Genomic DNA, 23,108 nt, shown 5'->3' on the forward strand with positions numbered 1-23,108 from the left:
GGATCACAAGCAGTAAAGGGCGGAGCTAGAAACCATCTCAGGGTTCTTCAAACTGTTCCCAGCGGATTCCAGCCGAGGGCTTTTAGGCAAAAAACCGGGAGAGGAACTGGCGAGGCTTCCTTAGCTGCAAGGCGTGGTCTGGCCTCCAGGCGGCGCCAGCGGCAGGGCGGCCTAGGGCTCCAACCCGGTGGATATCCCCGCCACGCGCCGGTAAAAACCAGACTTGTAAAGCCGCAAAAGCAGCCACCGCCCGCGCGAGGCCTTAAGCGTCTTTAGCTCCAGGTAGTGGGCGGGGCAGGCCGTCCTGTTCGTCCCTCTCATTGGCCCTCGGGAGTAACGGACAGGTATCTGCACCCAGCCCGGGCCAGAGGAACCTCACGACACAAGCTAGCTGATCTTCCGCGCGCGGGGCTGGAGTGCGGCCCGGGAGTCCGGGAGAGGAGGCTACGCATGCGTGCAATAAAATACGCTTCTCGGCACCCCTCTGGCTCCGCGAAGGGGAAGTGCTCCTGAGGGAACTGCTGGGGCAAACCCCTAACTTCACCAGGACTTTGTTGGGTTTTTTTTTGCAGCCTACCCCTCTTGCGACCCAGTTTTTTCCAGCCAAATTCCCTTTATGACAAGATTTCCTGATGCGAAACTTCAGTCACTTACGCTGCAGCTTCATTTTATTTCTCCAAAAATACCCTCCCCCCACCCCAGAGCATTCTACGAAAAAGTCCCTCTTATCTCGGTCCAGAAACGTGCTCGGAGTACCCTCCCTAACCCCACCTAAATTCTAGCCGGGGTCTCCTGGGCCCTGGTTCATCTCCACGCACCATTTCTTAGCTTGCCTGCTTCAGGAAATCTTTCCTTATTAACCCCGGTGGGAGCGCAGCCATCCCAATTATTCGGGAGAGAGCTCAAGGCCAAGTTGAAGGCAGAGATTCTGGAGAAAAAGGGCTCAGAGCAGCCGACCGACTCCCGCCCCGCCCCCTCCGCGAGTAAAGTCAGGCAGCGGCTCGGGGACACAGCTGTATTGGGAAGGGGAGGCTCCTACACAGTAGGAGGAGGCACGTCCCAGGAGGCCCGAGGACTCTGTACACAACGGGCGTGGCGCAGCCCCGTCCGTCCGCCGTGCGGCCCGCCCGGGGCCCAGTCTCTGGAGGCCCGGAGGGGCGAGTTAAGGCAGCTTGGCTGAGGGAGGTGGGGGAGTGGGAGTGTGCCAGTTCCCCCCGAAAAGCTGGCTCACTGAGGGGGCGAGCTTCTCACCTCCCACTCCTCTCTCGAGGACAGGGGGAAAGACAGTCGGCAGTCAATAAATAAACCCGGGGCGGGCAGGGACCCCGGGAGACTCTCAGAGTCCAGGAAGGCTGGAGGTGTGGAACAAGGAGAGAGGGAGGTGACCTGTCCTTGGAGATGCGTCCACGCTCACGGCCTTTGAGGGCATGGGCCTCGAGGGTCCCATTTGAGGCCTTGGAGCAGCTCCCTTTAAAAGTTAAAATGGTTGCCACTAGGGACGGCCGGCTGCGAGGAAGGCCCGACGAGGGGAGGCTTCAGGGGCACCTGGGGCTTCTCGACGTCCACCCTCTTCAGGGCGCGGCCCCGGTGCCCCTCAGGCCGGCCCAGGTACAGGAGGTGTCTCCCGGCAGCCCCGGAGTACCTGGAGGGGCCTCCCGAGGGGACGCGGGTGAGCAGCGCGGGGGGTGCACGGTGCGTGGAGAAGGGCAACCTCCGGCTGCCGCCCACCCCGAGCCGGGGAGCTGGGGCGGAGAGAGCAGGCCGGGTGGCGGGGGCCGGGCGCTTGCCCTCCGGGGGCACGTCCAGCCTCCGAGGCGTTGCACAGTCCCGGGGGAGCAGGCTGGGGCCGGCAAAGAGGGTGGGGGCGGGGGCGGGCTCGGGCGGCAGCGCCCGCGAGGTGAAAGGGGCGGCGGCCGGGGGCTCGGCCTCCTTCCTGGGCGGCTGCGGGCCGTGCAGGTAGCGCAGCAGTTCCTCCAGGGTGGTGACTTCCACGGCTTGCCCAGGACAGCCGGGCGGCGGCGGCCTCACCAGCACGCGCGGCGCGGGGCCGCCCGCCGTGTTGCCGCCCCGGGCGCGGCCCCGGCCCTCCTTGGCGTTGTTCCCGTTCTGGTTCCACTCCCAGGGACCCCCGGCGTGGCGGAGGTGCTTGACCGGCAGCTCCGGCGTGGACTCCGGGGTGGGCAGGCAGGCCAGCTCCGGCGGGGGTACGCCCTCGGGAGGAGGCAGGAAGGTGGTGTAAAGCTGGGGTGTCTGTGCCCCCTCTCCGTCCTTGGACGTTGGCTGCGGCTCTGGGCCCGCCCCGTGCAGACGGGCCAAGCTGCGAAGGGAGAGAGGGCGCGGGAGCCCCGCAGTCTCGATATCCTTGCTCCGACGTCTGTGGGCGCGGCGACAAGCGCAGGAGACCAGGAGGCCAGAGACCGAGGCGCCCAGGGCGAAGGCTGCGGCCACACAGGCCAGGAGAAGTGGGATGGGGACGGAGCGGGAGACTGAGGCTGGCGGGAGGTCCCGTCGCACGCCTGCCAACCGAGAGGAAGGAGGGAGGCTCAGCGAAGGTAGGCCAGCGGGATGGCAGGTTCTGAAGTGTCGCCTCTCTCCTGCTGCTGCTTAGCTCCAACGCAGCTTTGACCCTCTTCAGGAGTCACCTCCCCTGACCCCTCAACACACACAACCCACCGAACTACCTTTCACACGCAAGCTAGAGCTTGGGCCTGGGGAGTCCCCATCCCAGCTCTGGCCCCTGTAGCCATGCCAAGAGCAACTGCAAAACTCCGCCCGTGCTGAGGGAGGCGGGGCTGGGAGGGGAGGATCCAAACAGGCATTATTAGTGAGCGCGAAACAGCGATCAGGGAGGGGCTTAGACTTCTCCAAGAATCAGCAGCCCCACACTTGACTCCTGCCCCTCCCAGCCAGCCCCTTACCCTGCGTGTGAGCTCCAAGAGTGGAAGACCGGGGCCGGGGGTGGGCATCACTGGGGGGGCTTGGGGTCTCAGGGGAAGGGCCAGGACTCAGAAGCACTGGTAACAGAGACCAGGTCAGAGCCAGTGAGGCTCCTGCTCTCCACCTCTGATACCCATTCAGTGGGTCCCCGCACCCCCTTTGGAGCCCATAGGTCCAGAACTGCAGCCTTCATTTTCCTCTGGAAATGGGGAAGGGCTCACCATGCAAGGCATTCTTTCATTTATTTGTTCAAAAACTATCTATTAAGCACCCTATTATGTGCCAAGCACTGAGCTATATGCTAGGTATTTGGAGGATGCTAACCCTTTTCTGAGACTCTCTCAGGGTGTCCAGGGTGCTGGTCTGCTGCTGCCATGGGGCACAGACTTGGGTGAGTGTGGGCTGAGCAAGGTGAAGTTGGGACAATAGAACTCACCATAAGCAGAATCCCCTGTGCCAGACTGACTCCCAGTAGCTCCATCTATGAAAAAGGGAGAGAGAGGGTAAAGATGGGGGCAGAGGGAAGCTTCATGAAGAACCGATGGGCATGACTGTACCACAGAAGGAGAGAAAGACAAAAGCCCACAGCTGGGATGGTGTCTATGGCCATCAGAGCCATGCGCGACAATGGCTACAGCTACCCCTGCCCCTTCTGTTTACCTTGGCAGTCATCATGCTCCATGGATTCCTGGTTCCCAGCTGGATGCACATCAATCCTAGGAGGAAATGGAGGTGGCTCAGTGCAGGTATACATCTTGCCCCCATCCCCCACCCTAGCCCTCAGCTTCCTCTCTTAGTGGGGAACTTTCTCCTCAGGAGATCCAGGAGCCTCTCACTTACCCACCAGGTCCCCTGATATCCACACAGCCTCTGGAGCGATCCCATCCACAGTATGGGTCCTGAGAAGCCAGACAGCTCCTAGGGAAAACTGAGTCATGTGAGGCTGGGACCCTCTCCACCCTAATCACATTCCATTCCCCTGCCTCTTCCACTCTCACCCTGGCTTGCAGGAGGCTCTTAGCCTGATACTCCCATCCTATCCACCCCAATCCCTAGTCCAGTCCCTGGTTACTGCCCACCTGCAGAATGCTTGAGATACCCAGCCCCAAACCATCCCCTGCGTTTCCCTGCCACCCACAATGCCTGTGTTCCTGTGTGCCTGCAGGCCCAGAGAGCCCACCCAAGCAGGGCCTGACCTCAGGTCCCTCTCACCTCCGACAGGCCCCATGCCGGGCACATCGACTGAGAGGGAGGTAGATGACACAGCCAGAAAAAGCCACAAAGAGCCTGTGACCTTCAGTGTCCAGCTCCAGCCCTATGACCCGCCGTGCTGTTTGGGCTGCCCGCTTCCCACTGCACCTAGGGTGAGGCCAGAAGGAGTCAGAGATGGAGCAGGTGAGGCTCCTTTTTCCCTGGGTGAGTTAAAGAACAGAAGGGGGGGGAGGCATACAAGCAACTGAGTACAACTCACAGGGCTACTCTGCCCCAACACAGTGTCCAGCTTCTCGCCAAGGCCCTCTCTCTTCCCCACAACTTCCAATATTGGAAGTCCCCACCCCATCCCCATATCCCCATCTACCACTTCACATCCCATCCCTGCTCTGCAGGGGGCCTGCTGGACAAAGGGCTCACCGGGAGGGGCTGTAGGCATCGATCTCTTCCAACAGAATGGGCTCAGGGCCCCCAGATTGCCCCCATGGGGGCAGCACCTTCAGCACTGTCCCATCGTTGGAGCCAAGGAACAGGACTGTGGTATTACTGTAGGGACCAGCCATGCCATCCACAGCTACCTGGGTCAGTAGGGCCCTGGAGGGATAGGCCTCAGGTCAGGACAACCTGACCAGTGGAAGCTTGAGTGTTTCAAGGACAGCACATGTGTCTGGGTACCCCCTTCTCTGCCCTTCCCCCAGCCCAGTGTTTCCTTCTTAGCTCTCTCCCTTCCACTTTCATGGGTTCTTCCTCCTACCAATATGATTTACATGGTGGGGTCAGGGAAAGAGAGTGGCTGGTGGGGGGAAGGCAGTGGTCAGCATTTTCTAGCCCCATACCTGCTGGTGAGGGTGAGCAGAGGCTGATGGGTGGCAGGCGGCACGGCAGGGTCCAGGAGTGGGTGAGCCTTGATGAAGGTCAGGACATCATCAGGGAGGTCTCGAGAAGAGGGGAACAATGCAGCCACACCTACTCCTGCACAGGATCCTGGCCTGGTGGACACAAAGGGAGAGGGAGCCTTAGGACAGGGAGCTGGGGCTTAGTTAGGCTCTGTGACCACCAGCTACCCACTGCTCCCAAACATGATTGGTAACCCTTGTTCCGCCTACGCAAAGACATTCACACTACTGCTTCCCTTCCCTGCTGCCAACCCGCTACAGCCCCCTCCCCAGGCCTTGGACACCTTGCCCACTTCTCATAATCCCATTTGGGGAGCACACACTGCTTGTTTCTACCTCCACAAAGGCCACCCCCACCCTGCGTACCTGGGGGAGGGGACCCTGTCCTCAGACACAGGGGTCCAGGCCCCATCCAGACTCCTCTGCTCCTTGAACTTTCCCTCAAACCCACGCTCAATATCATCCAGGTAGAAGGCACAGACCGCAGAGCCGGGGATGCTGAGGGAGCCAGAAAAGGATGTGGGCTAGGTGTGGGAAGGGACAGCACAGTTCCTCCTAGGTAAGACATGGCGGCTCCCCTTCATATACCGTATTAGGGTGGAGACTGAGAGGGTGGGGCAGCCCCTGGGGGCCACGCTAGGAGAAAAACGGTGGGCAGAACAGCAAACTGGCTTTGAATGGAGCTTCCGCTCACTGCCCTCATCAATAGGCGTTGAGAGAGGAACTTGGATGCTGGTGGGGCAAGGGACAGATTGGGCCACATTGGTTAGTCTGGTACCAACCTATTGGTCTGGGTGGTGAAGACCCCAAAGAGGGCAGAGCGGCCATACAAGTTCACAGGCCCTGTCAAGGCCTGTAAGACATCAAAATAGAAGGTAGAGTCCCCAGGGACAGAGCAGTTGAGCCGCAGCTTCAGGAAGGATGTCCAGTGGCGGTCCAAGGCCCGAGGTGAGCCGCCCATGTCACGCTTACACACACGGGCCACACGGGAGAACTGCACCTGTGTGGGGGAGAGTTGGAGATGAGGAGAACGGTGAGAGAGAACCCCAGGGCCAGCAGGGTGAGAGCAATGTGGTGAGTTAGAGCACCAAGAGACAAATGTTAGGGGCACAGCAAAGGAAGGGTGTGGTCGGTCAATGTGGGTCAAGGTGAGGGACCTAGCAGGATGCGGGGGCAGAGGCCTGGGGGCTACTCCAAGTTGGGGCCTCAGAGTCCAGGGGATTGCGTTGTGGAGATTAGGGCCAGGAGCTCTCCCCTGAATGACTGGCTCCTCACCATCCAGCAGAGCCCTCTAGCTACCCACCCCTGGTGCCCACTTCCTTACCCTCCCCAGCCGGGCGTCCTCCACAGAGACTTCTCGGAAGAAGAAGTAGACATGGTCTCCATGCTCCAAAGCGTGGACAAAGTGTGGCTCTGAAGGGGGAGTGAGAGGAAAGGTACGGAAGAGAAACTACACCTGTTCAGAAGCTCCTGGCCCCCCACAGCCTCTCCCCTCTGCACACATGCTCACCACTACCACCATCTGCCTGCCATCGATCGCCCCCTGCACCTCCTCCCCAAGAGCAGCCTCCCTGCCCTAGGCCCGCCCTGACCTCGGAGCCACTTGGAGTCGTACTTGGCGGAGCGGAGTGGGGGCTGAGGCCCAAGGCTTCTGTAAACCACAGCGTCACTGGCCTGGAAATCCGCAGCTGTGGCTGAATACAGGCTGCCCTCTGGAGGGGTAGGGTGGGGTCAGGGGAGGGCTCAGGGATCCGTATCTTGGCTCTTCTTGGGCCTCCCACACCCCTCCCTTGGCCTGACCCTGGCCCCTACCTTCACCCTCCACTCAGGAGCATGGGGGAAAGACCAAATTAGGAAAGGGGCTAACGTGGGAGTTCCCTCCAGCCACATGCCTGCTGCTCACATGCCCAGGTGCACACCTGCAAAGACGGCCACGTTGGACTGGGTGGCATCAAAGGGGCATCGAGCCTGCCCACTCAGCTCCTCACCCTCCTGCTGCAGCGAAGTTATCTGGAGGCAGAGGAAACAGGTTCTTGGAACCCTTGGGGTGTTGCGAGTCTGGCTCCATAGCCCACTTCCTCGTGTCCCCTTGCCTCCTTGCTCCACCCCTTCCGGACCCCTCCACTCTGGGCACTCCTGTTCCCCTACCCCTGCTGGTCCATCCCCACTGAACTGATTGCCCAGCTTGGGTTCTTCTCCCACTCCAGTCCTGATGCCCCGCCCTCGCCTTTGTACCCCATAACTGCGGCACACGGGGCTGAATGAGTTCGTTCCACAGGCAAGGAGTGTCTGGGAGTCCCAGGGAACGAGAACACGAATGTAGTTGTAGCACTCGTCCTAGAAAATCCAAAATTCTCGGTCAGTGACAGGGCTGCCTGGGACTGGGATGGGGTGGGGGGGGTCACAGGAAGTAGGGCTACTCCACTTGAGCCAGGTAGAGCAGTGTGGGGTAAAGTCCCAACTAAGCTATCTACTCCTAGTCCTGTGGCCTTGGGCAAGTTCTTTGGCCTCTCAGAGCCTCACTTTCCTTTTGTGTGAGGTGTGTGAAAGAAGCTAAAAATCATGAACTCCCTTTCCTGTACATTTTCCTCTGTGGACCAAGATGAAAGAAGTGGGGGGGAAGTGGGCACAGTGGAGGGCCACTTAGACAGAGCCTGGAGGCAGGGTCATCTCCTTCCCTCAAGATTCTCATCCCACTCCTCACCGTCAGCTTTCCCCGCACGGCACAGTTCTCCATGTCTTGACTCCTCCATGTTAGATACTGGAGGGAGAAGTAGAAGGGGAAAAATCATGGGGCAACCTGGAACCACCTCACATTATGGCTCCTCTTGGAGTCTTCTACCTACCCACTTGATCCCGGTTAGACCTTTCCCAGCCTCATCTCCATGCCTCAACCTCCTCCCACACAGCCCCTCACCTTGTTGGGCACTAGCCCCTCCCCTTCTTCTTGGGCTTGAAGATCGAAGGAGAAAACGTGATCCCTGAAGAGACAGGCAAGGAGGGATCAGAGCCAAGCCATGGATCCCCACCCGAACTCCTGAGCCTCCCACCTTGCCCGTGTTCAGCTGCTCAGGGACAAACAGTGCCCTCTCTCCTCCCCCTTACTCCACAACTTGGCAGTTGTGCTCTGGGTCCTAGCATTCCCATGTCCCATGGCTTATACACCTGCACGTGTCCCCTGCAAGATGTTGCAGTGGCCACACAGGTCCCATGCCTGCCCAGGAGCAGGCCTGTCAGCCCCACAGTGGTGCCACAGCCAGTTTACCGGGCAGCCACTAGCAAGGTCCGGTTCAAGGTCAGGAATCTCTGAAAGTCCAGCCCAAGTTCTGCCACCACAGCATCATCCTCCAGGCCCCGGAACCAGGATAATGGGGAAATACCTAGAAGGCACAGAGAGGTGGGTGCTGAGGACCAGCCAGAATACCACGTACTCCCTCAACACCCTCTCCAACCTGATGAAACCCAGCCACGGACGTAAAATGGATATGTGAGATGAGTTGTGAGGTATTAATAAAGCTACTAATAAGGCTATTAATAAATGTAATACCAGCTAACTCTGAGCACTTAACCTCTGCCAAGCACTATGTTAGCAGGTTAGATGCATTGTCTCACTTTAGACAACAACCCTATGAGGCAGGTACTAACATTGGCCCCATCTTACAGATGAGGAACCTGAGGCTTAAAGCCATTAAGAAATTTGCACAGCTCGTTTAGCTTGGAAGTGGCAGGCACCCCAATTGATATCCAGGTCTGTCTGACTCCAGAATTGAGCCCAACCCCTTCTTGGAACTGCCTTAGGGCTAGCAATTCCCTTTCACTCCCACATTGTACACTGTCCCATGTGGACCATTTACTCACCCCATTTCTCCCAGCCCTCTCTTTGCACCCTCCCCTCAAGGCTCTTCACAGGCCACCTCAGCCCTCCAAGGTTTCTGCCTCCTCTGACCAACTCCAGCATCCACCTGGCCTGATCACGGAAACCACAGTCATCAGCGTTCAAAGGGACCCCAGAGTTCAGAGAGAGATGATTTAACATTCGTATGGTGCTTCGCACCATGTCTGGCACATGTGTTTGCTGCTCTTATCTATCCCCCAACAGTTACTCCCAATAACCTAACTGCCATTCCTTCGTCCTTAAATTTACTCTAAATCCTGCATATATAACAGGAACCTGCAAACAGATAAAGGTCCTTCTCAGAAAAAGTTGGCTGGTGGTTTCCCTCATGGTGGGACCTAGACTTGGTAGTGATAACGTGGTGGAAAGGGAGGCAAGAGGTGTTGGAAACCACTGAATTAGTCCCAAGCCTTCCTTTTGTAGCTAATAATAATAGCAAACATATATAAATCATTTACTTTGTGCCAGACAGTGTTCTCAGAACTTTACCTGTATTACCTCATTTAATCCCTAAATAACTCTATGAGGTAGAATACTATTATTAGTAGTATTTTTTTTTTTTTTTTTCGGCTGCACTGCATGGGTTGCAGGATCTTAGTTCCCCAACCAGGGATTGAACCCGGGCCACCACAGTGAAAGCACCGAGTCCTAACCATTGGACCACCAGGGAATTCCCGGTAAAATACTATGACTATCTTCATTTTGCAGATGAGGAGACTGAGGCAAAGAAAGGTTAAATAACTTGAAGAGCTCACACAGCTAGTGAGCAGCTTAGCAGGGATTCAAACCTGCTAAGGTTTGGTCTGGCCGAGAGTCCACATTCTTTATCACTGAACAATGCTGCCTGGAAGTGAAGGAAGTAGGCCCACAGAGGAGAAGTGACTGACCTGAGGTGCCAGCTCACTCTACCTGTCTTCTCCCCTTTTCTGGTCAGGCTCTTAGCTTCCTTGAGACTGAGAGCCTTCCTGCACCTTGCCACCCACACACGGGGTCTCAGTGTCTGTCTACCTGCCAAGACTGAGTGCTGAGCTCATATAGAGGGGGCGAGGTACCAAGCACTCACCTTGCAGGTCAGAGGTCAGCAGAGGGAGGGGGTCCTGGGGAAAGGCAGCCTGGGTGTGGGGAAGTGACAGCAGCAACAGCAGTAGCAGCAAGGGCATGAAGCGGGGGGCACGGGGCATCCTGTGTGGGGCAGCTCAGGCCCCAGGGGGTGCCCCCTCACCCATATGCTGGCCCTGAAAGGGAAGACAGAAAAGTGGGGGAAGGGGTCAAATTTCCTCCACCTTTTGAAGCAGGAGGACTCCTTCCCAGGTCTATCCCCAGAAGACCCAGTGCAGTAGGGAGAAGAACCCTCTCTCTGGCACTGCCTCAGTCCCAGCCAGCTGTCACTGTCACTCAAGGCCCTTCCCTGTCCAACTGGCCCAAACTGGCTGGTACGAAGCCTGCCAGCATGACCCCAGGTAAGGACAGGACCCGCCTGCTCCCCCTCCCAGCCTTCTCACTCAACCTTTTCTCCTCTCTCCTGACTGGGCCTGGGACATTCAGTAGGTGACACCTCCTGGCCCCCCTCTTGCTAACCTCTTCTCAGCTATAATTAGACACTGAAGCCTTAAAATTATAAATAGTGACTCCTTGGCACTGGGGAGGAGGAAGAGGGCACCATGTCTGCCTCCCCCCTCCCTCCCGGACCCCCATGGCACCCGGGAGCAATTTAGGCGCTGTGCCCTGGTAGAGGCAGCTGCGAAGCAGCCATCATTGTCTAGGGTTGAGGAAGAACAGAGTGGGGGAGGCAGCCTAGGGGTCTTTGTCCTGGTCTAAGCTCACGCTTCTGGGGCCCTTCCCATTGCTAGGGAGAAGCTGAGTGAGTAGGGAGGGGAGTGGGGGAGGGGGGCTGTCTTAGCCAAAAATGAATCTGCATCAAAGCCAGATCAGAGGCTAAATTTAGCTCTGGCCGCAGCTGTCTGCCCGACCACTGTGCCCCCTCCCAGCCTCCCTAGCCCCCTGTTCCCTCCCTGACTCCTAAGAACCACTGCATGTGCTTAATGTGGGGAAGAGCAGACCCACCCGCTATTAGGAGCCAGGCATAGAAGGGGCTATACTGGTGAGGAGATATGGCTGAACATGTCTCTCCTTCCCTTCCCTTCCCTCTTCGGACTGCCTTGGAATGAAAATATAAATAATTCAATGACAGCCAGGCGATTGTAGCCCAAAGTCCAGGAAAAGATAGATATGGTGGAAGGGACGGTGAGACAGCCCTCCTTCCCACCCATCAGCCTCCATCAGCCTCCCCCAGCCAAGCTGACCCTGGCTGGAACCCACAGTGGGAGGTGTACACCAGCTTCCTGCCTTCCCCTGAAGTTGAAGTGAAGGGCTGAGTAGGCTCGGGAAATCAGGCCAGGAAGGGTGAGACTCCTTCCTTTCTGTGAACAGACAGTCATCCTTCACTAATCCTTAGTTGCCTGTCCTGCCATGTCCCCTAAAGAAGAGACCCTGGGCTTCCAGGCTTAGCCCATTCCATCCAACAACTCCACTCTCGGAGCCCAGACCCACGTGTACCCCACCCACAATCCAGCGTCACTGGTGGGGAGGCTGACGCCAGATGGGGTCCCAAGAGAGCTGGAGGAAGGGAAGGGGTAGGAGCACCTAACGACCCCCTCCCCAGGGGCAGAGCAGTCAGCTAGCTAAAGACCCTCTGGTGCTGAAAGGCCAAGCCTCCCTCTGCCACCCCCGCCCCATGTTTCTGGATGTCGGTGCTCCCAGGGGAAGAGAAAGGGACACAGCTTGTCTCCTATCCACCCCCTCCTGCCCCCTCCCCCACAGGTTGCCCTGGGCAACTGGTATCTTCACCCAGGAAACAACTTCAGTTTCAGGCAAGTGGGGAGGACAGTCAGACCCTCTTTCTGCTCCCAGGCCATGCCTGTTTCCATCCGCTGCCCTCAGGAGCTGTTGCCCTTTCCTTACCTGGGGTGGTGACTCCTGTGGGGGTTTGAGGGGGATAGGAGACCTCTGACCTGATGGAAGAAGGGACAGAAGGAGGGAAGAGGCTGAGCTATACCTCCTTACCACATCCAATAAAAGTGAATGTGAACATTCAGGAGAAGTCTAATGAGGCTAGGGTAGGGGAGATGCTGCCCTGGAAGTCGGGGGCACATTGACATTGAGCTTAATTACAAAGGTGCTGGCTGCTTCATGCCCAGAGGTGTGAGGGCAGGGGCTGGTGCTGGCCCCTACCCAGAAACTCCTGGAACTGCAGGACCAGTCTTGGGAAAAGGGGTGACTGGGAGAGTTTGGAGGGCATGACGACCACTCCCACATTAAAACCTTCAGAATCCAGCAGCCTTCTTAGCAAAAGCTCCCTAGCTGGGGACAATAGAGGCTAATTTGCATCTCATTTGCATGCTCTTCATTTCTAGGCAAAATGCTCTGATAGCAAGCACCCCCAGCCCCTTCCTTCTTCCCAGAGAGCAGTCCCTGCCTCCCTCCCACCCAGTCTCTCTCCACCCTACCCCCCACCTTAGACTGGATTAGTCCAGCCTCTAAAAACACTTGGTTGGCCATTGCATTGGCCCCCTAGACTTAACTATGACATATCTTTAAGGGGGCTTCCCATAGCTGATTTTAGGGAGCAGCATCTGAGCGGCCCCCATCCGACCCCTGGCTTGGGGAAAGGCTTACCCTGCCGGGACCAATCCCAGCTGCTTCATACCCCCCATCTGGAGCGAATGGGGGAGGCCTGGCCGGCTCTTTCTCCCCTTCCTAGGTTCTCCCCTTGCTGGGAAGAGGAAACAGCCCTTCTGTCTCCTCCTGGCCCCGCAGCCACCTCTGGGGAGTGGCCCGGGTCAAAGCCAGATTCTAGCGGGGGCTGGGGAAGGGATGGAGAAGGGGAGACTGGGCGGGGGACAATAGCAGGAAGCCCTCGGGCTGGTCGCCCGCCCCAGTCCACCTTCCTCTAAGGAGCGGGGGGCGCGCCAAGGAGCCTCACGGAACAGGCACGTTCCCTTCTCCAAGACAGTTGCCCCCCACCCTTAGCTCTCAGCCCCAGGCTTGCTACCTACCCTCCCTCCCACCCAGTCCCCAACGAGGATAATCCAGGTGTCTAGAGCCTCGCATGAGGTGGGCCTGAGGCCAGGGGCTCTACGTGTCTCCCCCTCACTGGATCTGGGGCTCCGAGAGGGGCGGGTAGGAGAGTCTGGGCCGGGACCGGGTCCCAGAGCCACGTTAGCGGGAGGAGGGGCTGGAGGGGCCTGCAGGCGCAGACCGAATGGGGATGGGAGCGGGGGTTGGGGAGTGGAGGCGGGTCTCCGAGGCCAGGGAAACAGGGCCAGAGGCTTGGAACCGATGAGGGCGGGCCTGGGGCCAGGGCTGAGCGGGGACCGCGGGCTCGAGATGCAGTCACCAGCTGGGCTCTCCTCCTTGGGAGACCTCGGTCTAACAAAGCCCCAGGGCGAGTGGGGTGAAGGAAAGATATGGGCACTAGGACTGGTGTTTCTCAGGGGCCCCATTCCCGACTCTATGCCCAAGCCAACCCCCTGGGAGGTGCTCAGACTCCCGCTTGCACAAGGACAGAGGTGCAGCTGTAACACCAAAGTCTGGAACGACGTGTTCCCCTTCCCATCCCTGCAGGGGCAACGAGAGGGTCCAGTTCTCCACGGGTCTCGAAGCCTTAATTTCTCTGCTGGAGAGGAAAGAGACCAGGTTTTCCACCCTCTGTACGGTGCGCGCCTCAAATAATTCCTTTCGCGCTCCCCAATCCAAGGGATGCGACTCAGAGAAGCCGGGTCGCAAGAGGTGCCCAGACCCTGCGCCCCACAGTCCCGTGACGGGGCTTGGCCACGGTCCCCTCTTCCCTCCACGCACCCCAACTCCGCTGACCCTCTCCGTCAACCAAGCACACATCGCTCTGGCACCCTCCCAGGCGGGTCCCTCTGGCACTTCGGAAGCTTGCCCCCAGCCTTAGGCGCCCCGATCCTCCCCGACGCCCTGCAGCCCCAGCCCTGCTCCGGGGTACTTGCTCCGAGATCCGGGTCAGTGGAATAGAGATCTCAGCGGGCGGGCAGCGGCCGCGCACCGCGCCGAGTTCGCAATCGGTGGTTGGGGCTCTAGCGAGACGTGATGAACGTCTGAATTGGATGGAGCTTGGATCTGGGCTCCCGGGCGCTGTCAGGTCGGGTGAGCCCTGGATCCCAGTCGCAAACCCCACTCCCGCCGCGGCTCCGCGGAGGAAAACAATGCGACCGCCCGGAGCTCTGGGCCGGGCCCCAGCCGCCCCGCCCGCCTCCTGGCCGGACCCGCCTCCGGCCCGCCTCGGGGTCTGCACAACTAATCCGGCTCTCGGAGGCCGGCTAGACACCGCCTTCTCGACACCTCTCCACCAATAGCCCTCGGAGGAGGAGGGACGCCGGGAGCACCGCCCACCGAGAAGGCCTGGCCGGGAGGTTGAGCTGGAGACCAAAGCCAGGCGCGAGATCCACGGACAGTCGCTGAGACCCGGACAGAGGAGGGGGTCACACGCTTTAACATGGAGAGGCCCTGGGGAGAAATCTCACAACAAGAGAGGAAGGAACAGCAGCTGGGAGGAGAGACAGGAAACCCGAGGACCTCGGCTGGGCTGGGCTGTCAGAGCCGGCGTGACCCTCCCTCCCTCCTTTCTCCTCTCCAATGGCTTTGGCTACCCTGCTCCTGGGTACACCTCTACCCTACTCTGCCCGCAAACCTCTGTTCCTCCTCTCTACTCTTTTTAAATCAACCCCTTTATTTCTTCCCATGTGCCTCCTCTGGTTCATCCTGCCCCAGATAAGGGAGGCCTAGCATGCACTTGAAGACTTGAGGCCTGGGAAGGGAAAGGAAGATGTCGCTAGGAAGTTTTCCTTATCCCCATCATCTCCCCTCCCACCCCTACTGTCAAAGCAAGATGGGGTTGGGCCAGTTGGCTAGGAACTAAGGAGCCAGGAAGCCAGGGTGGCCAGCAGTGAGGATGTTGGTTGATGGAAGAGGACAGGTGAGTGGGGCTGAAACCAAAAGAGAGATGTGGAGATCGGGACCAACTGACTCAGAGTCACACAGAAAGAGGAGCAACACGGAGACCTGAAAGAGGGAAAATAACCAGCTGCCCCAACACCACACAGACTTACTGCCCCGCAGACAAGGATTAGTGATGTCCCATCTTTCCTCAGAGGGCCCTGGACATCCCTCCAAACAGCAGAACTAACTGCTCCTTCTCCATCCCCACCCTCCATAAAGACCCTTTGATTCCAGGAATGTCAGTGGGGAGGAAGAATGAGGCTACTTCAAACATCACTGCTTGGCTCCCACCTGCTAAGATTCTTCCCTGTGTGGGGACTGGGACAAAAGACGTTCTCAAAATTCCTAGGATAGTGGGTGGCATGGGAGACATTGACATTATTGGATAGTTTTATCTAAGCAGGCACCACCCCCCCACACACACACACAAACATGGCCCGGTCTCTGGACTGAAGGGAAAGAGGGGCAGGGGTTTGCTACTTCTGGACAGTCTTTAATGGACTGAGATCAGGGTGGGTAGCATCACTGACTGGGCTAAGCCCCAAAGTAAGCAAGAGATATAGACATATACACACACAATCACAGAGACAGAAATGGAAGGTGAAGCAATGAGATAAACAGAATCAGAAACAATGGAACAATACTTACACAAAGATAACTGCAGAGGGGTCTTGGGTCCAAGGTTCAGTGGTCAGTCGGGGCTGTTTTAAAGGCTGGAAAGAGGTTTTTGGGAGAAAGACACCTCAAAATATAGAGGCACTCAGAGATTGAAAGAAATGTCCCCAGCTCCTAGCACAGGGCTTAGGTATTAAAATATGTGCTTATTGAATAGATTAGTGAATGGGGATTAAGGTATAACTCATTTAAAGTTTTAGGGCCCAACTAAAATCTCAATTCAATCCAATACATATTAAGCACTTACTTCAAATACAAACCACTGTGAGATGTAGTCCCAGTCTTTAAGAAAATGACCATCTATTTGAACTAAAACAAGACTTACATGTACTAAATGATTAAAAAGCAATACCAAGGGACTTCCCTGGTGGTGCAGTGGTTAAGAATCCGCCTGCCAATGCAGGGGACACCGGTTCGAGCCCTGGTCTGGGAAGATCACACATGCCGCAGAGCAACTAAGCCTGTGCGCCACAACTACTGAGACCTCGTGCCACAACTACTGAAGCCCACGCCTGTGCTCCACAACGAGAAGCCAATGCAATGAGAAGCCAATGCACCGCAATGAGGAGTAGCCCCCACTCGCCACATCTAGAGAAAGCCCTTGTGCACCAATGAAGACCCAATGCAGCCAAAAGTAAATAAATAAAATTAATTAATTAAAAAAAAACAATACCAAGTCTCAAAAAAAAAAGCCCCCCCCAAAGCTACATTGAATATAATTCATAAATGAAAGAAAAGACAATAAGTGCTCTTCATAATAACTGCAGGGAAAGATGTTGGATACATTTTATCATGGAGGCCGGGAGAACTTTGGTGGGAGTTGGCTTGGTGCAAAAGAAAGGAGAAAATCTTCCAAAGAATGTAGTTTCAGCAAAAGCTTTTACTTGGTGAACATGGAGCCTGAAGCATGGATAGCAAAAGGGCCTGTGTGACTGATACGTAAGAGAGATACTAGTTAGAAGCAGAGGACAGGGGAAGAGGGAGACAAACTATGGAAGGCCTGGAATACCAAGGTGAGTAGGTTAAAAAATTTGATAGGAAAAGGACATCATTTCGAGTTATTGAATAAAGGTGTTACCGTCAAAATGCTTTATCTTAGCAAGATAAGGAGACCTTCTGGTAAGAAAACAGGAAGGTTCAAGGATGAGGGGAGAGAAGCAGTGAGACAAGGATGGTGGCATTGGGTATGGAAAGAAATGGAAGAGTCTTAGAGCTGTTTCAAAGGACAAATCCTACTCCCCAGGGTCTTCTGGAGAAAATCACAGTCCCACAGATTGGAGCCTTTAATAAATTCAGGATCTCCAAGCTTGGAAAATTACCCTCTCCCAACCCCTACAAGTAGCTGTGTCAAATCCTTTCTCAAGTTCCTTTCCTCACAGCTTCCTTGCTCATCTTAGCAGAACCCACATCCATCTTCAGAGAAAAATAGAGATAATAAAGTGAGCATCCCACCAACATTTTGCCCTCTAGAGATGCACTTAGCTGCATTCTCACATCTCTCTCATCCCAGCAGGTGGGGCGTCTGTACTGCTTGTCTAAGGTTCACCTTTCTGCTTTACTCTAAGCTCCATTCACACAGGGCCCAGCTGTCTTGTCTCTCTCACCGCAGTTATCCTTTGCAGTTAGCACAGTGCCTGGCACATTGCAGCTGTTAACTAGTAACACATGGTTGAACAAATCTGACTCTGTATCTCCTACTGAGGTGCTTTATGCCACATGTCTTCAAATACTTTCTCCTTCCTTTATTTCTAATCTCTCCTTTTCTACTGACATCTTCCCTTCTGCATATACACATGCTCAAATATCTCCCATGATGAAAAGAAAAAAAATTCTAAACTTTCTCTTAATCCTTGCTTGTATTTAGTCAACACTCAATTTCTCTCTTTCCTTCACAGCTAAATTTGTAGAGTCATCTATTCTTGCTGTACCCATTTTTCCCCCTTCTCAATCATTTTCGTTTTGGCCCCCCATCACTCCACTGAGATTGTTCTCATCCAGGCCACTAATGACCTCCTTGTCACATTCAATGAACAGCTCTCTTCAGTCTTTATCCTTTGGCCCTCTTTATGGCATTTGGCCCTGTTGACCCTTCCTTCCTTGAAATACTCTCCTCTTTTGGCTCCTGAGTCCTTCTTTCTTTCAACAAAGACTAGGGACTTAATAGATACATTTTATAAATGAATGAATGGCTTCACTTCTATTGATGTGGCCTCTCTTTCTCAGCCTTTCTGACCTCTCCTTAAATGTTGGTGTTTCCTAGGTCATGTCCTTAGCTACCTCTTCTTGCTCTACATACCCTCACCGGTCAAGAAAATCTGCACCAACAGTTACAGTAACTATTTATATGTGGCTCCCCATAAACTTTATAGATATTCAATCTCAGTCTTTCTCCTGAGCTCTAAACTCACTTTTATAATTGCTTATTGGATACTTCCATTTGGATTGTTCATAGGTACTTACCACTTAGTCTAAGGACAGGAAGCTTGTCTTTTATCTTTGTATTCCCAGCACTTAAGTCATAATGCCTGGCATATAGTAAATAGAGGAAGAAATAAATGCACCAAAGATGAAAGCTACCTCCAGCTATGTCAGGCTGAAGTCTTGCTTAACTGCTTCAGATCACACTGAACTTTCTCTTTCTGAACTGATATGAGAGTACTGATCCTAACAATGGTAAAACCTCAGCTGAGCAGAAACATAGGAATGTTCCATTCTGAGTATTTTTCCAGATAGTTTGATTTTACCAAATTAAGTGCAAAACATTTTCATGTTAACTGTTTCAAATAGGGATTATTCAAAAAGATATTGTTAATTTCCTGTGGATTATATAGTGGAAAGACCACAACCAGGAGTCATTAAGACCCTGACTGACCTTGTAAGATAAACCACTTTATCTCTAAGGCAGAGTCTGTCACCTGTGAGTGGACACTTTACCTGCCTGCTTACTCACAAGATGAAGTAAGATAATGTAGGTGAAATGTTTTGTAAATCTCAAAGTGTTTCACACATTCAAGACATCATTTAACCAGATTTTTGCTTACTCAGAGGAAGCACTGTAAACTTAATTGTCCAGGTAAATAGTGAGGACCCCAAAGTCTAGAATATATGTAGTTAATACTGTTTGCTTCTTCTCCACATGGTCAAAAATGCTGCAATTTTCAATTGTCAGCTTTTTTGTTTTCCTTCTCTTCCCTTCTTATTTGTGTTAATTCTCATTGTTATCAGTGTTCTTGCTTCTAAAAGCTCCTCTTTCCTCTTTTAACTTGCTGCTAATTGTATGCTGTGGGTTCAGAGAAGATTACTAGAAATGGGTATAGATTAAGAGAAAATAAAAGAAAGACTTCCACATGAGTGAAACAAACGAACATTATTGCATGTGACTGTTATGTTCCTACCATTTCCCCCTTATCTCCTGGTTATTGGATGTGTTTTGAATTTCTTCTTTCAGCAAATATTTATTGAGCACAGTAGTGCCAGGCACTAAAGCATAACCCCTGCCCTCATAGAGTTTACAGCCTAGTAGGGAGGCAGTTAATAAAATCACAAATTACAATAAAGAGTAATTATCATGATAAGGGAGGTATGCGGTTCTACAGGACTATGGAATATAGGGGTGCTGTGTAGTTTAGGGAGTCACGATGGCTTCACAGTCATGATGGCTTCAGATGACTTTCCAGCTGAGACCTGAAGGATGGGTAGGAATTAACCAGGCAGGGCAGAGGTATGCATGGGAAGAAAGTTCCAGGCAGAGACACAAGAAGTGGGAAAGTCTAGAGTACAGGAAGAGGGAGAAGGAGAAGGAGAGAGAGAAGCCAACCACGATGTATATTGGAGGAGCTGAGAGGATTACAACACAGCTAGAACAGAGTATAAGGCAAAGCTGGAGAGGTAAACAGGTAAGGAGCTGGTAGCAGAATTCTGGATTCAGAAGGTATTACTGTATTTGCATCTTCTTGTATGTTAATTCCTCTTCTTATTATCCAATTAGATTATCTATTTCTTTTAAAAAGGACTTTTACTTTTCCTGTGATTTTGGTAGTGCCACCTACTATTGTTCCTTGAGTGTGTGATCAGTGAATTAATAGAGTGTATAGGAATAGAATGCTGCCACATTCATTATAAGGTTGAAGTTATTACCTCCTAACCTTGTGAGGTAGTTGTCAGAAAAAGCATAGGCTTGGAAATCACACAAGTCCTCAGTCTGCCATTTATTAGCTCTCTAATTTGGGAACAGGTTATCTAACCTCTTTAAGCCTCAGTCTTTTTCATCAGTGAAAAGGAGATAGTGACATTTAGTTCATAAAGGTATCAGAGGATGAAGTGAGAGATTTATATAACATCTAGCAGAGTGCACCCAACAAATGCCAGCTCCAGTTCTTTCCTCTCGCTTCCCTCCAGTCTCGCAGTCCATTCTTCTCCATCTGCCCCCACACCTTGCTCCATAAACATTACCTCTCCTTTGCATTTTCCAAGCCTCCCTTTCCATTGGCTCCTTCCTTTCAGCCTACAAATGTCCTCGAACTCCAAACTAAAAATAGTCCCTCTGTCAATCCAGTTCCCCATCCCCTTAAGCTACATTTCCATTTCTCTTCATCCCTTTACCACCATACTCCTTAAAGGAGTTGTTAACATTTCCCAATCCAAGTTGTATCAAGGACCCTCAGCTCTGGAACCTGGGCTGAGAGAGGTGGGAATAAGAAAGGAGCCAAGACCCAATCACTGTCTCCAAGGAGGAGAACCAATGGTTTTGGAGTCACTGGTATGCTGACTGCCTCCACTTCTGAACTTCAATCTTTACTCTTCAACTTTTCACAACCGGACACTGTTCCAATTCTTCCCTTTCTGTTAGAACTTCTTATAAAACCACCAGCTCTCAAGGTCTCTCACTGGTTCTCATACTGTGCTTAAGCAAGCTATACCAGTGATCACTTCCTTTTAAGCATGCCCTTTCCTCAGCTAAAATTTCGCTGAAGCCTCTAACCTAGTCCCACTGGGCTAATGATTTCACTCCCCCGATCAAAAACCTTTAATGTCTCCCTACTGTCTACAGCAAAAGTCTGAAGTGTTGAGCAACTCCCTTAAAGGCTTTCATGATCTGGTCTTTTTCCTTCTTCACTTCTCTTTCAAACAACCTATGCTCCAGTTATACAGAATAAATCACCACTTCCTGAACATGCCCTGTATTATCTTTGTTTGCTCTATGGCTTATGCTTATCTCCATTATCTGGGAAGCAGAAGCATTTCTTCCACACTCTGCCTAGTAAGTAGTTAAATCCATCCTTCTAAGTCCACCTCTTCAGCCCTCCTATCAGAAATAATCTAAATTTCTCTTTACTCTCATAATTCCTTAAACTTCTGTTATAGCTAATGACATCATTTGACTTGTATTACAGTTATGTGTGCTTACATTTATCTCCCTGACCAGGCTGGGAGATAAATGTAAGCACGTTTCTTTTTTTTTTTTTTTGGCCGTGTGGGCATGTGGGGTCTTAGCTAGCGAGGCATGTGAGATCTTAGTTCCCTGACCAGAACTGAACCTGCACCCTCTGCGTTGGAAGCACGGGGTCTTTTTTTTTGAAAGCGCGGAGTCTTAACCACTGGACTGCCAGGGAAGTCCCCGTAAGATTCTTTGTAAAAAAAACAAACAAACTTCTTTTTACACATTTATTTATTTTTGGCTGCATTGGGTCTTCATTGCTGCACATGGGCTTTCTCTAGTTGCGGCGAGCCGGGGCTACTGTTCATTGCGGTGGCTTCTCTTGTTGCCGAGCATGGGCTCTAGGCGCTCGGGCTTCAGTAGCTGTGGAACGCGGGCTCAGTAGTTGTGGCTCGTGGGCTTAGTTGCTCCGCGACATGTGGGATCTTCCCGGACCAGGGCTCAAACCCATGTTCCCTGCATTGGTAGGTGGATTCTTAACCACTGCGCCACCAGGGAAGTCCCTTACCTTCATTCTTTTTTTTTTTTTTTTTTTAACATCTTTATTGGACTATAATTGCTTTACAATGGTGTGTTAGTTTCTGCTTTATAACAAAGTGAATCAGCTATACATATACATATATTCCCATATCTCCTCCCCCTTGCCTCTCCCTCCCACCCTCCCTATCCCATCCCTCTAGGTGGTCACAAAGCACTGAGCTAATCTCCCTGTGCTATGCGCTGCTTCCCACTAGCTATCTATTTTACATTTGGTAGTGTATATATGTCCATGCCACTCTCTCACTTTGTCCCAGCTTACCCTTCCCCCTCCCCGTGTCCTCAAGTCCATTCTCTAGTAGGTCTGTGTCTTTATTCCTGTCTTGCCCCTAGGTTCTTCATGACCATTTTTTTCTTTTTTCTTTTTTTTTAGATTCCATATATATGTGTTAGCATAAGGTATTTTTCTCTTTCTGACTTACTTCACTCTGTATGACAGACTCTAGGTCCATCCACCTCACTACAAATAACTCCATTTTGTTTATTTTTATGGCTGAGTAATATTCCATTGTATATATGTGCCACATCTTCTTTATCCATTCATCTGTCGATGGACATTTAGGTAGATTCCATGTCCTGGCTACTGTAAATAGAGCTGCAATGAACATTGTGGTAGATGACTCTTTTTGAATTATGGTTTTCTCTGGGTATATGCCCAGTAGTGGGATTGCTGGGTCGTATGGTAGTTCTATTTTTAGTTTTTTAAGGAACCTCCATACTGTTCTCCATAGTGGCTGTATCAATTTACATTCCCACCAACAGTGCAAGAGGGTTCCCTTTTCTCCACACCCTCTCCAGCATTTATTGTTTGTAGATTTTTTGAGGATGGCCATTCTGACTGGGGTGAGATTAGTATATGTGCTGCAGAAGCGAGCACTACCTTCATTCTTGTAACCTGTTAGCAGCTATAAAGCACAGTGAGAGCGCTGCCTCTAGTGGTTCAATGATGTGCTGACACCTGCTGGTCATATCTAGTTCGGCAGCCCTGATCCCAGCACTTTCGTCTCTCTTAAGTATTAAGGGTGGGGACCCCCTTACCCAGCCAGACACTGAAAGCGTATGCTCGTGGTAATGTCGCCCCACAGCACCACCCATCCCTGGAGACTCCAGGGACACACTCCGACCTCCTGATCTCTAACTTGCTTCTGGTGTCTCCAGTTTAAGTTCAGTTCAATCTTCAGAACTTTCCCCACGGACCCCCCACCCCAGCAATCTGTACTTAACATTTTCCCCCATTACCACAGACATATAAGGAGAACAAGATCTCAAGGAACTGGGCAGCAAGGATAGAAAGAGGCAGACAACTTGGGAGCAGGAGATTTACAATTCCTCTTCCTCACCTCAAAGAATCAAGACTATTTCCTACAGAGTGCTATTCCTTTTGACCTTTTATTTCTAGGAGGCTGTCGGGGTCATAGACCTTGGTGACAGTGTGATGAACGGGAGGTTGAGCACAGAGTAGGTAGGCGGGGCTTGGGGGTGGGGCCAGGCCAAAGGG

At 53.1% G+C, this 23,108-nt stretch overlaps 1 protein-coding gene across 4 annotated transcripts; it reads right to left on the reverse strand.

The window, feature by feature from the left end:
• Positions 1-650: 650 nt before the first annotated feature.
• Positions 651-13,896, reverse strand: SEMA6C (semaphorin 6C). Of its 4 annotated transcripts, none has more exons than XM_036825838.1 (20): positions 13,798-13,896; positions 11,902-11,951; positions 10,004-10,175; positions 8,311-8,425; positions 7,963-8,026; positions 7,750-7,806; positions 7,281-7,382; positions 6,965-7,055; positions 6,638-6,757; positions 6,370-6,458; positions 5,828-6,045; positions 5,412-5,543; positions 4,986-5,138; positions 4,570-4,743; positions 4,150-4,296; positions 3,778-3,855; positions 3,598-3,653; positions 3,374-3,418; positions 2,919-3,014; positions 651-2,516 (listed from the first exon to the last, which is right to left on the reverse strand). In XM_036825838.1, exons 3-20 carry the CDS (start codon positions 10,119-10,121, stop codon positions 1,471-1,473), a joined length of 2,901 nt encoding a protein of 966 aa, XP_036681733.1. In that variant the 5' UTR covers positions 10,122-10,175; positions 11,902-11,951; positions 13,798-13,896; the 3' UTR covers positions 651-1,470. The 4 variants fall into 4 exon arrangements, with proteins under 4 accessions (XP_036681733.1, XP_036681724.1, XP_036681743.1 ...); XM_036825829.1 differs by lacking the exon at positions 13,798-13,896 and adding an exon at positions 12,616-12,944; XM_036825848.1 differs by lacking the exons at positions 2,919-3,014; positions 13,798-13,896 and adding an exon at positions 12,616-12,944.
• Positions 13,897-23,108: the final 9,212 nt, after the last annotated feature.

Source organism: Balaenoptera musculus, chromosome 1, assembly GCF_009873245.2.
Source record: "Balaenoptera musculus isolate JJ_BM4_2016_0621 chromosome 1, mBalMus1.pri.v3, whole genome shotgun sequence".
NCBI lineage: Eukaryota > Metazoa > Chordata > Mammalia > Artiodactyla > Balaenopteridae > Balaenoptera > Balaenoptera musculus.